General features: G+C 39.5%; 1 protein-coding gene across 1 annotated transcript in view; it reads right to left on the bottom strand.

Moving 5' to 3' along the window:
* Window positions 1-362: 362 nt before the first annotated feature.
* The window catches only part of NAMPT (nicotinamide phosphoribosyltransferase), a 37,057-nt gene continuing 20,953 nt past the window's right edge, over window positions 363-16,466 (bottom strand). The window contains exons 9-11 of the mRNA XM_058022620.1: window positions 11,295-11,435; window positions 11,014-11,148; window positions 363-9,303 (exon numbers count right to left, since the gene is read on the bottom strand). Of these exons, the coding sequence (XP_057878603.1) occupies window positions 9,190-9,303; window positions 11,014-11,148; window positions 11,295-11,435 (390 nt within the window). The 3' untranslated portion in view covers window positions 363-9,189. The remainder of the gene's footprint in view (window positions 9,304-11,013; window positions 11,149-11,294; window positions 11,436-16,466) is intronic.

Raw genomic sequence — 16,466 nt, 5'->3', positions numbered from 1 at the left:
AGCTCAGGGTCCTGGGATGGCTGACAAAAGAGGCCTGGGCTGTCCCCAGGTCACCCTGCTCCTCCTGTGACTTTACCCAGCCCGTGCACAGATCCCACTTCTCCTCTGGGGCTGTGTTTTCTGCAGCCAAATATTCCCAACACATTCTCTACCTAATGACATTATTTTTCATCATTAGGTATTGCAGTAGAAACAAGGATTTGGCCAGAAGCAGGTCCTGTTTAAAGCTAAAAGGAGGAGATCCCAAGTGGAGAAAGAAGATTCTCTCTAACACTGCAATTCAGAGCATTTTGCTGGCTGGTAGTAAAAAGGGAATGAAACTGGGTTGGTGTTTTTTCTTTTGTTATTTTATTTTTCCAGGTCTGTTGAATAAAGCAAACCATCATAATGCAATGTTAATTCCTCCAAGGCATTAGTACAACACTGAATTTGGTTTTGAAAACTCAAATAATATATAACTACCAGGTAATTCACTATGTGGTTTAAAAACTAGTTGTTTCATTGATCTCAAAATATTGATCATCGCAGGTCACCAATGAGCAAGACCACATGTAGCAGTGATGCCACAGGACTGGGATCTCTTTGCCACAATTCTTCTGCTCAGTGGTGACCTAGACAATGACATAAACCTTCCATTGATAAAGTCAGGGCTAATAAAGAGGGGCAAAGACAGGTTATTGTTATGCAAACCTGACTTGCCTGATCACAGTCCCACAACATCCACTGGCAGGTAGCCAAATACCAATTTACACAACTCCAGAGACAGACATGCAGTGTCTTGGCAAGGAGCAATTCAGAGCCAGAGCTGGGAGTAACCACAGATTATCATTTCAGCTTAAGCTGCCAGTCAGCTGGTGGCTGAAAGGCTGCTTACACAACCCTTTGATGTATGAAATGAAGTTATCAGAAAGAAGCAGAGCAAGCATGATCCAGGTACACAGAGTTTGTGAAAGATCATAGTCCATGAACAATCACTAATAGAATGTCCTTAGTATTTATGGATGTTTTCTTCTATAGTTAGAATATATACACATCTGTCTATTCACATATATAAAGATTTGCATCCTTGTGTGTAGAAACTGTACATATGTGTATGTGATCCCTATACAATGAGTGTTATATAAAATATCAACTGCCAGGGCTTACTTGATGCTCAACAAACAGGACAGAGGCACCCACATTGGAACTACTGCTTCCAATACATCCTTGTTTCAAGTATAGAGGTGACCAGGTTTATACATCTATCTTTTTGGGACATGAAGATGATGCCTGTGGTTTTCAAACAAATGGCTCTTCACTCAAAAATGTTCTGGAATCTGGTTTAATCCTGAGTCCCTCGCTGAACAGAATTTGTTTTAGAGTCCAAGGATGAGCACTGTGCAAACTAGGATATCTCTGCCTCTAGCCCACAGTGCTTGGAGGGGCTGTCTCTGTTTTTATGTCCAGCTTTCCTGCTCATGCAAGTCCCTGAGAGGCATCATCAGGTGAAGCCTCCCATAAGTTGGTCTGTCCCTTGATAATTGTCCCTTTTTTAATTCAAACCTGAAGAACAGATTTGTCCCAATGGCTCAGTGCTTTTCTTATCCCAAGGTCCCCCACTGCAGAATCCTGTGCCATTCACCATCAAGCACTGTCCTGCAAAAGGAAAAAGACAGCATGAGAACAAGAATCCATTTCACAAAATTCCCTGAGCTGTCTGGAGTTGGATTTTCCAATTTTTCAAAAGACTTTTGATCTTGTGGACAAAGGCACAGTAAGACTAAGGGAGAAATTACAGTAGAAAGAATGAATTTAAGCTCCTGGGGGAGATTCTGATTGATAAATGCAAGAGGAAGTTACCTTCTTTGAAGTCCTTTGAAGGAGTCGATAGATGTGTGGATATAACCTTCTTTAATTTAAAAAAGGCATCCAACAAGATTTATTATAAAGTTTTCAAGGAAGCTAAGAAGTTTTGAGACACGAGGAGAGGTCCTCACATGTTCACAACATTGATCAAAGAAAATAATAGGAAGTTACTCAGCTTTCTCAGAGAGTGAAACTCCACTTGGTGATCTGTGCTGGAGCTCCTGCTGCTTTTCATGTTAAACAATGTAGAGAAGGGTGGGTAAGGAGGTGACAGCTTGCTGGAGGTGCTGAGTCATGCACAGCAATAAAGGTGGGAGCTGATTGTGAAGAATTGCAAAAGGACTTTATGAAACACTGTGAATGCAAATTAAAATAGGACATGAAGTTTGGCATAAACCAATGTGCACAGGAGAAAATAATACTAACCTTGCAAAAAGTGACATCCTGTGATTCATCTATTACCTCTTAAATAGAAAGTCCTGGTGTTATAAAAATAGCTTAATAAAAATGTCAGTACAGAGTGCAGAAGCACTAATACCAAAGCAAACCAAACCAAACCCTGGCAAGTCAAATGCCAGGCAAGAACAGAGTGTGACACAGAGATTTATGCCATTGTAGGAAAATTACACATGGGTGATTGATGGTAGTGGGATTTCCCAAATTCCATGTGTGTTAAGAGAGTAGTGGATAGAGAAAGCCATTTGGGAAAGAACCAGAGGCCTTAGCTGACTTGCCTCAATTGCCTTGTCTCTGCTGTGATGTTATAGCAACCACTGACAGCACTTGTGTCTAATCACTTGATTTGGGTAGGAATTATTATTTACAATCATACCACAAGCCCCAAAGTCACTCCCTCCTCTTGTGCTGGGTTACAGCACACCACATATTCAATAACCATATGGGTTCTTGTCTCAAAATGCCTTTGGGCAGGACTCTGTTGTAACAGAGAAGAAAGGACTGAAACTCTTCCCAGGTCTTGCCTAATCCACAATGGGCTGTGAAAGACAGACCAGGGATTAACCATGTGTGCTCTCTCCAAAGATAAGAGCCATGGGAAGTCTGCACAGCTACAGCCAGGGCTGGAGCTGAGTTAGGCTCAGCAAACCCAGCGTTGGTGGTCGGGATGGCAGTGGGACAGGTTATTTCATGTAGTGTTGGACTTTCCCAGCAGACACAAGACCCAGGATTGTGGACTCCATGAACTCAAGAACTTTATCTTGCCACTCCATGTGCCAGTGCAGCCCCTGTCTGATGGGATAACCTGTGGCTAACCCACATGGGACATGAGTGAGACTGGACTGTCAAGAAGCACCTGCAGAAACCAAGCTAAAGTGATTGAGTATCCAGCAGTGATTCATTAATGACTATAAAAGTTCTAAATATATGTTTTCATGTAAAAGTATAGGGCTTTTACATGGAAACCAATTTTCAGGAGAATGTATCCTTATTTTTGCCAGATTCATATCTGTTAACATTTTCACGGTCACAACTTGGACACAAAAGGTAACAAAGGGTCACCTCTCTCTGATCTTAATGCATGAATCTACTTGCTTTAATTTGAAGGTGTAATGATTGCAAAACCTTGTACAGAGGTGAAATAATTCTTGTTATCTTCTGGAGATTTACAGTGGCAATAAAAACAAATAATGGTCTTCAAGCAGCAGTGCTGGAGGTGAGGCTGCAAAACCCTCAGTGTGGGGGAGGAACAGGAGCTTTGTGAAGTTTGCCACTGGCACTTGGTCTAAGTAGATGCAAGATACAAAGCTTGAAAAATGGATTAAGGTTAGAGTGGGGCACACGAACAGACCACTGCTTTGTAATCACAGGGGCCTGGCAACACTTTGTTTTGGCTGAACAGACTCAATGTTTTCACAGCAGATTACAGGACAGACTTGAACCTGCTCAGCTGAGGCAGAAAGGGCAGGGAGGCTCCCCCACCAGAGGGAGATTAGTTGTCATGCTCTGAGTGACCTTTCTGTGACTTACAGACATATCTCTACCCAAAGCCATCTCACACAGATTATCCTCTTAAATTGCTGGGCTATGTCATCCTTCTGACACATCCAACAACAGGCTGCAATTCCTCATGCTTCAAATAGGGTGACACCTTTTGGAATAGGGAAAACTTCCTTGAAAGGGAAGAGCACGCCAGCCTTGTTCTTTACCAGGAAGCTGAGGAAAGCATGTCCCAAAGGCTGAAGAACAGCTCATTTCTTCTCCTGTTTGCAGGGAAGGGAATTAAGCTTGAGGCTGAAGTTCTCCCCTTTACCTTACAAGAGATAAAGTTGAGTCCATGCAGTTTGTTTGACATGTGTACTACTTATAGAAATATTTTGATGATGAGTACTCAGACATTATAAAACAAGTTTCCTAGCAGAGATGATGTGGAAGCTTTAAATAGCTACATTAATAACCAAAATTAATGACAAAGAAGTAAAAATGTCCGGCCCTCAGAACCTTCCCTGCATCCATTATCTACCCACTAGAATTTCTTAAGCACTGTAATTATATGAAGATGCTGAAGCCATTTTCAGCAATTTATAATTACCTGGCTATATGCAGTATGATTACTTGACATGAGTATTGGATCAACTACCAAGAATCAGATCCTCAGATCTAACAAGTTAGCAATGAAGCATAAATATATATACTAAAAATTAGAGTATGCTCATGCAAATTTATCTAGTGATCCTGTGAAATATCTTGGATTGATTTCTATATGAACTGCTGGGAAAAAAAGGAGCTATACAACCCAAATTTACTGATTTTTTTTTTTTCAAAGGTAAAATTTGCCGTTGAACCGAGAAGAGTTGTGTAAGAGGGAAGTAAAAACCTTGCTAGGGGCACAAAGGCTCCTTATCTGTCCTTAAAAGACCTCTGCTCCAGCCAGAAGCAGAAGAGAAAACTGCCATTCTGATGCCAGGAAACCTCATCATAACTTGAAAATTCTAGAAGTTCTGTTCAAAAAGCAATTAGGAGTACTCATGCAAAGATTAGCAAGAAAATTATATGGAACAAAATATGTTACTTGAGAAGAATCCTGCTGACTTCACTCCTGTATCTTCTGGATTGCTCTGAATTGTATTACACCAGACATCAGGGTACCTTTCAACAAAATATGGTGCCACAGTAAAATACTTTTTGGAAATACTCTATGGCTAAGTGCTTTTCAGGCCTTTGGATTAATTAAAACCAACTGTCTTTCTGTGAAGGGGGTTTTAAAATCATTCCCAAGATCAGCTGTGCCGCTAGTAAAACAGGAAACCCCCCCAAGAACAAAACATTCATGGTTAGCAACTGGGATTTAGTAGGCATGACTTTACAAAGCATCTCTAATCTCATTATTTCCTTATCACCTGGTAATTTAGAAGGCATGTGGTTCTCCACATAAGGCCACACTCATCAGGTTTAAGAGGATGATCTCTCACTCAGATGTTTACAAATCTGATGGAGATGTGCACCTACAGGACCCTGATGGGACCCTCATGCAGAGATGCAATTACCATCACACCAATGCAGCCTCACAGCCCCTGCCTCAAGCAGCTCAGCTCAGTTACAATTTTAATTGTTACAGTAGGATTATATATAGGAGGACATAAATGATGCAGCTCTTGCTGTGAATCCCTTGCCTTCTGCACAGGCCAAGGCCTGGAATTTCCCTGCAGCTGACCTGGGAGCCACCAGCACCCGCTCAGGGCTGACAGGAGTGAGGAGATGGCAGTGCTGGAGCTCCTGGGCTTTAACTCCATGCAGAGGAGGCAGAGGAGCCCTGGCACTTGGGCTGTGCGTGCTCTCTGTAAATCCTGGAACAGAACCTTTAAATTCAAGCATTATTGTGGGCTGTAAGAGCCCCTTTGTACAGCACAGCAAGAGCTGCAGGGAGCAGCAACAAATGGTGGCAGCATCACAGGAGGTGCCTTATCTGCCCTTACTGACGCATCCCTGCTGTACCATACCTGCTGCACCTTGAAGTCATGCAGGAGTTAAAGTGTAACTTCTAGTTACAGAAATCCTGTCCAAAGGACTCTCTCTGCTACAGAGCTGAGGTTATTTTTGACAGTACTGCAGCAAACTGAAGGATGCAACACTGATGGTTAATTTGCCTTTAGACAAGCATTCTAGTGATTTTAAAGCTGAAATAATGAAACTTTATTTGAGAAAGGATTATGTCAAATATAGAGGATAATCTCTTATATCAAATTCAAAGCCAAGTGCTTTACTTTTCAACACAGACAAAATGAAGCATGGATGTACTCACACACACACAAAAAAAAAAAAAAAAAAAAGGAAAAAACCCAGAAACCAAACCAAATCCCCAAAACCACACACACATACCCACACCCCAAACAAGAAAAAAAGAGCTCAGTTTGCTTTCTCTTCCCTAGGGCTGAGCTGGCTGCAAATGTAAGCCCAGCTGTCTGTGAGGAGCTGAGCATCTCTCCTTAAAGGAATGCAGCACCAGCACAGCCCTGCTCTGGCCTGGCTTTGGCACCAAAGAGCACAGGATGACATCTCTGGTGCCCAGCATCAGAACTTGAAGACACAGTCAGATGGCTCTGATTTTCACTGCCAGAACTAAACTTTATTTCCATGTGTATTACATACTGGTATTTGATGCCAAGTACATTAAAATTACTTTAACAGAGGATTTAAGTGAGGAATTCTTCACTAAACAAGAAGGAATGTAAAAACCTATAAGAAAAGAACTGTTTAAGCTTTGTTTTGATTTTGGCAAACCAAACAGTTTAAGTACTCTTCTTTTCTCTCCTCAGATCTTTCAAAGTACCAAAAAAGTATCTTTTTTTTTTTTATAATCATGCAGCTGAAGAAAAAAAATAGTTTTACAAAATCCATTTCTTACGCTAAATATGGTTACAAATCAGAGTATTAAACACAAAATTCCCAATTCCTATTTTTAAATACAAATACTGTATTATATTATGAAATGGGGATAATTAAAATATATCAATGACTACAAATCTAGTAATTTAAAGCAAACAAACATGCTGTTTGCTTTCATGTGGAAGAATTAGGATATTGTATGGTTCAAGCACTGCAGTAATTTCTGTCAACTCCTTGATGCCCAGAATGTCAAACTGCCAAACACAAAGAGACAAGTGTTCAGGTCTGAATAGCACCAGGTGTTTTTCTTCCCCCCCTCCCCTTTTAAAGTTATTAACATTTAATAAAATGAGTGACATTACAACTTTCTCAAAGTGACATGCACAAGTAGAGAATTTGCTTTGAGTTTCCAACTAATAAGCTGAAAAGTTTTAGACAATACTGAACAATTACAATGTATTTCATGGAACACATGAAGACAGTGCTTCCACAGTATATCCTCAGTTCTCAAGTACAAAAATATGGGTAGTCAATAGTTATCAAAATTTTTATTGGTACAGAATGAAAGCAGCATTTACTTTATTGTTTTTTAAACCATACATCATAAAATTCCCTAGTACACATGTGGAGGAGTGAAATAGGCTCTGTACTATTTACCTGCTACTGATCCTAAGGCCAGATTCAAAATCTTTCTGGGCCAAAACCAAACAATATAATTAATAGCTAAGGGAAGGCAGTTCCTCAGTGTGAAAGGTCAGCATTTAGTTTTACTAAAACACTATTCTTGAAACAATACATCACTTAAATGTATAATTACATACACTACAAGTGAAAAACAGGTTTTTATTAACAAGAACTATTGAGACTGGGCATAAACATCTTAACCACAAACCCTGGAAATATTATGGATGCCTTGATGTGGCCCTTTTTGGTGAGAGTAAGAACAATGAAGTATGGCTTTTCAATCTTCCTTTAAAAGCATGTTTTATAAAATTTTGTAGGCTTAAATTATCTTAGGCCTTAACATTTTCCAGTAACACCATCTACTAATTAGAAGCATTAATTACATCAGTATATTAAGCAATTGGCTGATAGCTGATCACCAGCAGAACAGGAACTGTTTGCTTTTGCTGTTGTATTTTTGTCTTTAAGGGAGGTACTTTTCTAGTGAGAGCCACCCTACAGTACTATCAAATATTTCAGAGGTTACTACATAGCTTCTCAAATAAAATCCTCAACAGTTTCATTTTCCAGCAGATACTTATATCAAGCATATGCAGAGAGCAAATACAATCAAGTGCAGACAGTTCAAATGTATCTCTCAAACACATTGTTTTACAGTTACCCTCTGCAAAATAAAAGCCCCTCCTCACCCCAAACAGATGGGTGAGAAGGGGAAACAGGTCTGCCATTCATGTAGGAGTTTGGCTAGCATAGTTTTATTAAAGTTGTTAACAAAAATAGTTAAACATTTTTACAATTTAACATCCAGTCTGACAAAAGGCAAATCAATGAAAAAAATACAAAAAAGTAAAAAAGTGCACTACCCAGTCCAGTATTTTGCTTTAAATTCATGTCACTTACAGTATATGAAAAATAAACCCAGAAGTGTAATTACTTTAAAATACACCGCTTCCGTATCTCAGTATTTTACACATATATTCTATAGTGGAAGAGGAGATCTCTTAAAAACTTTACTCTTAAAATATTGAGGTGCATATACCAAGTGGGATAGACTTGGCAAGTTAAGTTGCAGTAGAGAATCCTTTCAAATTTGGCATTTCACTTACACACCTTACTGTGCCAGCAAGGTCAGTAATACCTAAACCTTCTAGAAAGAACAGTAATTTTGTTTAATGCAGATTTACTAATACAGACAACTACAAGAAATGGTGAGGTCAGCAACTCTATGGGATCTTAAGGAGATACGAGTCCTGATTTAGTTGTCGAATGGAACAATGTCACAACAAACTTTTAAGGCCATGTTTTATTTGCTGATTAATGGACAAAAGGCAATGGATTCCCCCCCCACTGAATATTTTCTTGAAAGTCTGTGCTCATAAAAATTATGAAAAGTTGGAAAGACTTAATTATTGAAACTTTAAATATATTTTACACAATCTTGTTTGTACAAAAATACAAGTTAAATATAAACATAAAGCAATCATGATAATTTTATGTAAATCCATTTTGTGATATTCTGTTATATATAAAAAAGTTTCGCAGCTCTGTCTCATTTGTGAAAAGATCAATACCAGATTGAATCACTACTGGCAAAGGGCCCTAAAAAGCACACTTCAGCATTAAATATGTTTTACAAGGTAAGTACCATTTCCTGATTTCATCTTCTAAAGACTGGCAAAAGATAGGGCAGTATGTCCATAAACCAACAAATAATTTGGCTACAATGTCATAAAACACAAACACACAAATCTGTACAATAAACCAGTAGCTATGCAGTACGAACTAGTTACACACACATACACAGACATGGAATGGAACTCAGTGAGATGCTGATTGTAATTCACTGTTCTTCAGCCTGGCATTCTGTCTGACTTCATCAAATGAATATGACTTCGTTACCTTTCCATTCTTAAATACTGTGTGAAGCAGGTCCTGCAAGAAACACCGCTGTTTTAGCAAGAGTGATTTGGCAAACAGGTTACACAAACTCCAAAGCAAGCACACAAACCCAGCCTGATAAGGCTGGAACTTTAGACTGTCAAGGTACTAAATCTTTACAGCTTTTTCTGACACCTTTCACTAATGTTTACACAGAAGAAAGGGCTTGGGTCATCCTGTGCACAGACAGCAGCTTTGTGCTCCCTGGTCTCTTGAGTGTGGTATCTGTACCTGGCCAAAGCAAAATACACACTAAATACACCTTGCTAGAGCAGTTTGTAAGAAAGGTGACACACAACCAAATACAAGCCAATTATAGAGGTTTAAATGCAGTACTTTTTAACTCTAGGAAAAAATTAAATCTTTCTTCACTGTGCCTTTTATTCATATATTTTGTAAAACAGCATATCAGGACAGGCTGGCACACAGCACACACTGGAAGGGCAACAAGCACAGCTGGCAACAAAAGTCAGCACAGCAGCAACACTGAGCAGTCCCTGCACTGGGTGACCTACTGCAAGGACCTGTGGCTTTAGAGAAATGGGCACACAGAAGGGGACATTTCCCTGTCATTTCCAGGGAGCCCCAGAGCTGGCACCACACCAATGACCCTCTCTAATTTCCTGGGACCAAAACATTTTAATGAATCATTTCACCTGACAAAAATGAAGGGACAACATATTGCCTAATTTCAGAACCCAAGTCTTGCAGTTTGTGTTGAAGAGATTTCTCACCATTCACCATTAGGTCCTTCCCTCTCTACATACGTATCAATGTTCATAATTAACATATGTAAAGGAATATGTGTATAGAAAAAAGTTACAAATTTATATAAGATCTTTGTGCCCAGAGCATATCTTCAGTGTGTGTAAGTCAGGTTTTCTTCATCTTGAGATTTTTCAGATATCCAAGTTTTAGGCTTACAGTTATGTAAAGCAGTGTGCCTGGTAAGTACCCTCTGCCTAGTAGTACAAAAACAGCTTCTGTATACCAGAAAACTTTCAACTTCTAAAAGCAGAAGTGTAATTTGACAGATTATTTTCAGTCCTCTTAACTTGGGAAGAGACTCAACATGTAATTTAGTGATTCACTATTGGACATTGAAACAAGACATATCAAACTGAAAGCCTGAGATTGGCATAAAGTTTGTACTTATTTCATGGAAACAGCATTCCATTTTACAATTGTAAAGAATTCACAGGGAAACTGAATTCCTGAATCTTTAAAAACTGAAATTACTCTGCGTACAGAGCATTAATTCCTGAAGGAACTATTTTAAAAAAATCTCAGTGGAGAAGTAGAAACACATTTTAATTACAGCTGTAACTAAAGTTACACTCTTGCTAAAGCAGCTACAGCTGTTCCATCTTCACCAAGGGTCACTACTCAAATTGTGCAATATTGGCCAAACAAAACTACCTGGCCAGTATATATTAGGCAACACTGAGATTTTAGTTTTGAGGAGAAGTGGTAATGTTCTCGTGTTTCTGAAGACAAAAAAAAGAAGCCAAAGATGTGTAATTGTAAAGCCTGCATTCTACTGTCATTCTAACATTCTGCTGTTACCAAATTTGGTACTGAGGTCATTTTAAGGTAATAAAATGGGAATTGAACAAAATGACAGATCAGAAATAAATTCCGAAATTAAGCTATAGCCTGCTTTTTCTCAGTGTATTTTTGCATGAAGATGTTGAAAATTCCTACCTGTCCATACTCTTCAAGATCCCCCTTGCCTTCCTCCAGTGTCACATACTCCCCAGCTGGTGTCCTATGCAACGACAGCCGTCCTTTCTTTGACCTTTTGTTGGGATCGGCTACAGGATCTTTGAAGACATTTATCTAAAATGAAGAGGATTTTTTTAGGAGGAAAGGGCTTTGTGGGACCTAATGCAGATGCTGGTAATGTAACAGGAAATGTCAAACAGGTTTTCAAATGGGGAGGCCTCTCCAGAAAGCAGAGGGGTAGAAGCTGTGCACAGACATACCCCAAGGCCGTTGGTCACCACGTAACTACATTTGAAGGAACAGTTTAAGAGGTCTCTGGTTAGTTTCTGCAACAAAGCTCCACCAGATCCAAAGGCAATATTCTCAATACTCCATTTATTCTTCTTCATTCCCTCCACAATCTAATAAAAAAAAAAAAAAGAAAATTATGATGGAGTACACTTTTAGGCCATGCCATTTTCCCATAAAAATATACTACTTAAGCAAGATGCTTTTACAGACAATTAAGCCAACTAACATTCAGTTTCCAGAAGATGTATGCAATAATTTGGTCAATACTTGGGACACTGTTTGCATTTTTATTTACAGCTCCAGTGTGGAACTGGAAAGCTTTTGCTGTAGCACAATTACCAGGCCAGCACATATTCTTCCCAAACTAAGGTGGCACAGTGATGCAATGTCCAGGAAAACAGAGCTCTAAAGAAAATAAAAAACTTCATGGGAGTATTTCAGAGCCTTCCAATTTCCCAGAATTATGGAAAGACCTGGAAGCAGAGCCTGTATCCTGAAACAATGCAGCCATCATGCTCTACTCCAGAAAGTTATTCCCCTCTCTGAGCAATGACTTGAACAGAGAAATTCTCTTGAAAATCTCATTGAACTTGCTGATCTTACTCTAGACAAAGATGGGAAATGAAAACACATCAAACTGCTCACAGCGTTTGCTTTGCCACCTTCTCCAGCAGGGACAGATCAACGTGATCTGCACTCTATCAAGAGTGGAGGTAAAAGTTACTGTGCCATTCCCCTCCACCCTGATTCTACCCTGACAAATGTGACATCCTCTAGCCTCGAGTAATGGGTGCTCATTTAGTCATGCTCATAAAGGGCCAACATTTGTTTCCCTGGCCTGTTACTCTTATGACAGCCTGAAATGATGGCTATAGCCCCAGAACAGGAGTTCAAACTCTCTTCTTCTAGCATTTTACTATCGAAAACAGGTGAGAAAACCAGAGTGGGTGAGACAGCAAAGGACCATCCATCTAGAAACACAGGAAGGTGAGAAGCAGAATGGAAGAACATAATCTATGGGGGAAAATGCAGAGTTTCAAAATTCAGCATAGTCAGAAATCTGGTAATATTTTGGGCAATCTTAGAGTCCTGCATCAAGAAGAAATGCCAGAGCAACACTGAACAGGACTGCTTCAGGAGCTACTGATGCCAAGGTGCTTTTCTAAAAGACAGCAAAGGCTCATCAGAGGGGAAAAAAATGGAAAACACAATTCTAATTTCAGACTGTAACAAACTGGTATTGTAAACAAAAGAGCACACCAGTATTTTGTTTATGCACTTAGTCACATGCAGACTCTTCACAGACACTCTGTCTGAATGCCAACAGGACACGTGGACAGCAGAGCCATCACCTTCCCAGGACATGCTGGGAACACCTTCCCACTACCCTCCTGTCACAGATTTCCCCAGGAGAAATCTTATCAGTGAGTTTCCACCACTCCAATGGTACCAACTCACTCAGCCTCACACAGCAAGTCAAGCAAAAGTCATCTCAAGCTCTACCTCCATGACTTCTAAGAGAAGTTCTCTTCTTAAGAGAGCCCTTTGAAAGCTTTGCATCCTGAACAAATGCCCTCTTAAATACATGACAGTCCTGTGGATTTTAGTAGTAGACATCATACACTCTCAGTGACCAAGAGCAAAAGGAATCTTTATTTTCAGGTAATTAGACTCTCCTGGAAGCAGTTAAAAGAGGCACTCAGGGAAGATAAACAATTGCAATTAATTAAATTCTCCTTTAAGTACCTCAAAGTAACTAAAGCTGACAAAGGACAGGTAAGAAATGGTATGTTATATACCTTCTACTTGAGAACAATGCCCAGTGGAGCCATAAGAAATTATATTTAACTGGGTCTGGATATGGACTCTACTTATCTGTGCTGTCTTTTAAAGAGTAAATACAGGTGAACTCCCCATGGTTCTGTCCAGACCCTGGGCAAGTCTGAAGCCACATGAGCTGCTGGCCAAGCCTGAGCCAGTGTGCCCTGCCCACCTCACTGTGCAGTTGTAAAGGCAGGAATGACACTGAGCTCACCTGAACACACCTGCAAGATAACAACTACCTGTACAAACAACATCCTACACCAAGGCACGTGGTGCTGAGGCTCCATGCTAATTGATACCTGCAGGTTAACAGATGTTAGTGCAACAGCAGCAGAGCTGGGCTGTGGCTGCTTAACCCTCGTGCCTGCGTGAGAAGAAATGTGAATCCCCTTGCAGCTCCTGTTCCTGCTCTCATTTACAGATGGCTTGTTCACCTCATGCTACAGGCACAACTCCTCACTTACTCTGGGTGAAGAACTGGCTTCTAGCTTTCTACTCCCTCAAGGGACTTCTTACTCTGTCTGGATTTCCCTTCCCCTCCTCACCAGACAAAGATCAATCTAAGCTGAAAGCCAGCTCTGACTCTACCAGTGACCCACAGCCAAGGCCCAGGTATTCTTATTACTTCCTTAGTTATGGAGAAGAAATGGCAAACAGCAGTGGTAGTAGGGAAGAAGAAAAGGGACAGATCTGAAACAACTGAAGGCTTCCCCAAAGGAAAACTACACAGAAGAATTTTTTGCTTCACACTTTCAAACCTATACAGGAAGAACAATTCAGGTGTCAAGGTTTTCATCAGCTTCCTCTGACCATTATGAGCATGACTAATACATGAACTGTTACTCCAGATTAGAGGATTAATTTTGTATAAAAATTTAAAGACATCTGGAAATTGAATGTTCAAAGAAAATCCTTTGAAAGTGTGGAGTTAGCAGATTGGAATGATTTTAAAAAGTGAAAATGCAAAGAAAGCCAAAAAAGTTTCCTTACCTGTTCTACCAGCATCCCCTATTAAAACAAAGAATTTTAAAATCCAGTTTATACTCTGAGTTGTTTTCTATATTGTTGTTTCAGCTACTTTGGATAGCTAAATCAGACTATTGGTCATTACCCATTTTAGACTTCCCTACTGTACCCATTACTTTTCACCTGATCTGTAACAATAAATCATGCCTAGAATTGAAAGCTACAAGAGGGGGGGAAAAAAGATGGCCACAGTGATACATTTGTATTTGCTCATGTAAACTCCTTTTGGAAAAGAATCAATTATACTTCAGTGTTGGTTTGGTTTTGGTGGGTTGTTTTATTTTAGGTTTTGGTTGTTGTTTTAGGGATTTTTTAAAATGTTATGCTATTATACAATCTTCTAAAAGTCAGCATGGTAAAACCTGGGGTTTGCTGACATAAAAGGATGAAGATATTCACAATATTTAAATAAAACCAAAATTAGGTTGCAATATCATGGTCATTTTGCTCCAACCTAATTTGCTACTGTCAAATAAAAAAATGTCACTTTCCTTCCTGCCCACTTCTCCCAGCTCAAAACAAGGTTGTCTTCTTCTGTATAGTGCTGGTGAGTATTGGCCCCTTTCTGGGGTACAATTTAATTCACTAAACCACAAAAGTGATCCCCTTTTGGCTGAGTTGGTTTGCTGCTACACGTGGGGTCTAAATTGCTTTAATGACTAGTGGTTCAATGACATGAGGCACAGCAAGGTTTGAGTCAGGAAGAAATGAGAAGATGCCACTGGGCAGCAGTGACCTGTGTGCTCTGTATGTCTTGGGGAACTGGATCTTCTGCTCTCTTATTGCATGTTACAGGTAGGTGTTTCATAATCAATTACAGCTTCATAAAGAAAATATATCAACAGGCAGATCACCTGAACAAAGGATTGCTTATTCTCCTCCCATTCTCTCCCATTAGCTGTTGCAATTGTTTTATTGCTGTATTTAGAACTTAGAGAGCAGAGCATTTTTCACTCTAGTGCAAACATTTAAAAATACTCGCTTTAATATTTAATTAGAATTGATGCCATATGACATCCTTGAATTTTGTCCAGTATAACTTAGAAAAAGCAACCAGGGTTCCTTACAAGAAAGAATAGTCCAGTTTCTGTCCTCTCACAACTCATTAAAATCTCAGCCATAACATACTTGCCTAACACAGCCATGAGCCCTGTTAGTTTGTTGTTCAGAACAAGCAGAAATGTTTTTCTTCTGTGTGGGTTTTGCTCTCTTTGACAGTGTCTTCCCCTGTTATCTAATGATTACACTCTGTTTCCAGCTATTAACCCCTCATGATTGTGTTATGTCAAGCATATTAGCATAGTTGTACATTCTCAAAAAGCCACATGGGACAAAAAAATAGAATAGAATTTACTTTAAAGGCCATTGGAGGGGGAAGAAAACCTGCAGAGCATGACTGCACTCCAGCTGGTCTATCAGATTACAATCTCAGTATTAACTGCTCTCCAGGGATCCGAGTGACAAATCTCAGTTCTGTCACATTATGTGCCCACATTAGACAAGCAGATGGCTTCAGACTAACTAAAACCCAAAACTGAACTCTTGCTCATAATTTTGAGAAGCAGCAAAAGTCAGCTTTGTTGAGAAGAACCTAAAGATGTGTCAGTCTAGAAAGCTAAGACAAATGTCAATAAATTCAAGTAAAATTAATCTTAACTTAATTCGACTTATTTCTGGTTTTGAACTCTAATACAGCTGAAGATGAAAGACTCAGGACAAACCAGACAAAGTCAAATCCTCTTCCTCTTACATGCCCTTTGTCATCTGTAGTTACTGCAGTCCACACCTTTATAGCCATATTGTATTGCCTGGTATCTACCTCTACTCAATAGTGGTGAATTTGTGACTTATTTCAAGCATGCAGAATTTACTAAATAATTTATGTCTCACTAAAATTGCAATTTTGACTCAGACTATAGCCTAACCTTTTACACATATTTCCAGGCTTCTCAACTAATCCTTAGTCCACTAGTTGCTCAATCAAGGAATTTGCTTTCCTTACCCTAGGTTTTAAAAAGTTTCCTTCAAAACTACACCTTCAATATGTGAGGACAAGCAGACTTCAGATACATAACTAATGAGCCAAAGCAGTTAATTACTGCTGCAGCACAGTGATCATGCAGTGTGCCTTAGACATCAATGAAATGACCAAACACTGCCACATTCTGATCTCAATGAGACCTGACAAGCATGATGAAAGCAAACAAAAGGAGAGACAGTTGAAAGAGAAGGCTTACAACAGGGGGATTAGAAAATGCCTTTTAGGGGTTTTTATGCATCTTAATAATTTC

This window comes from Melospiza georgiana, chromosome 4 (genome assembly GCF_028018845.1).
Source record: "Melospiza georgiana isolate bMelGeo1 chromosome 4, bMelGeo1.pri, whole genome shotgun sequence".
Lineage (NCBI taxonomy): Eukaryota > Metazoa > Chordata > Aves > Passeriformes > Passerellidae > Melospiza > Melospiza georgiana.
The sequence above is the reverse complement of the archived record's forward strand: the minus strand, read 5'-3'. Positions and strand labels throughout refer to the sequence as shown.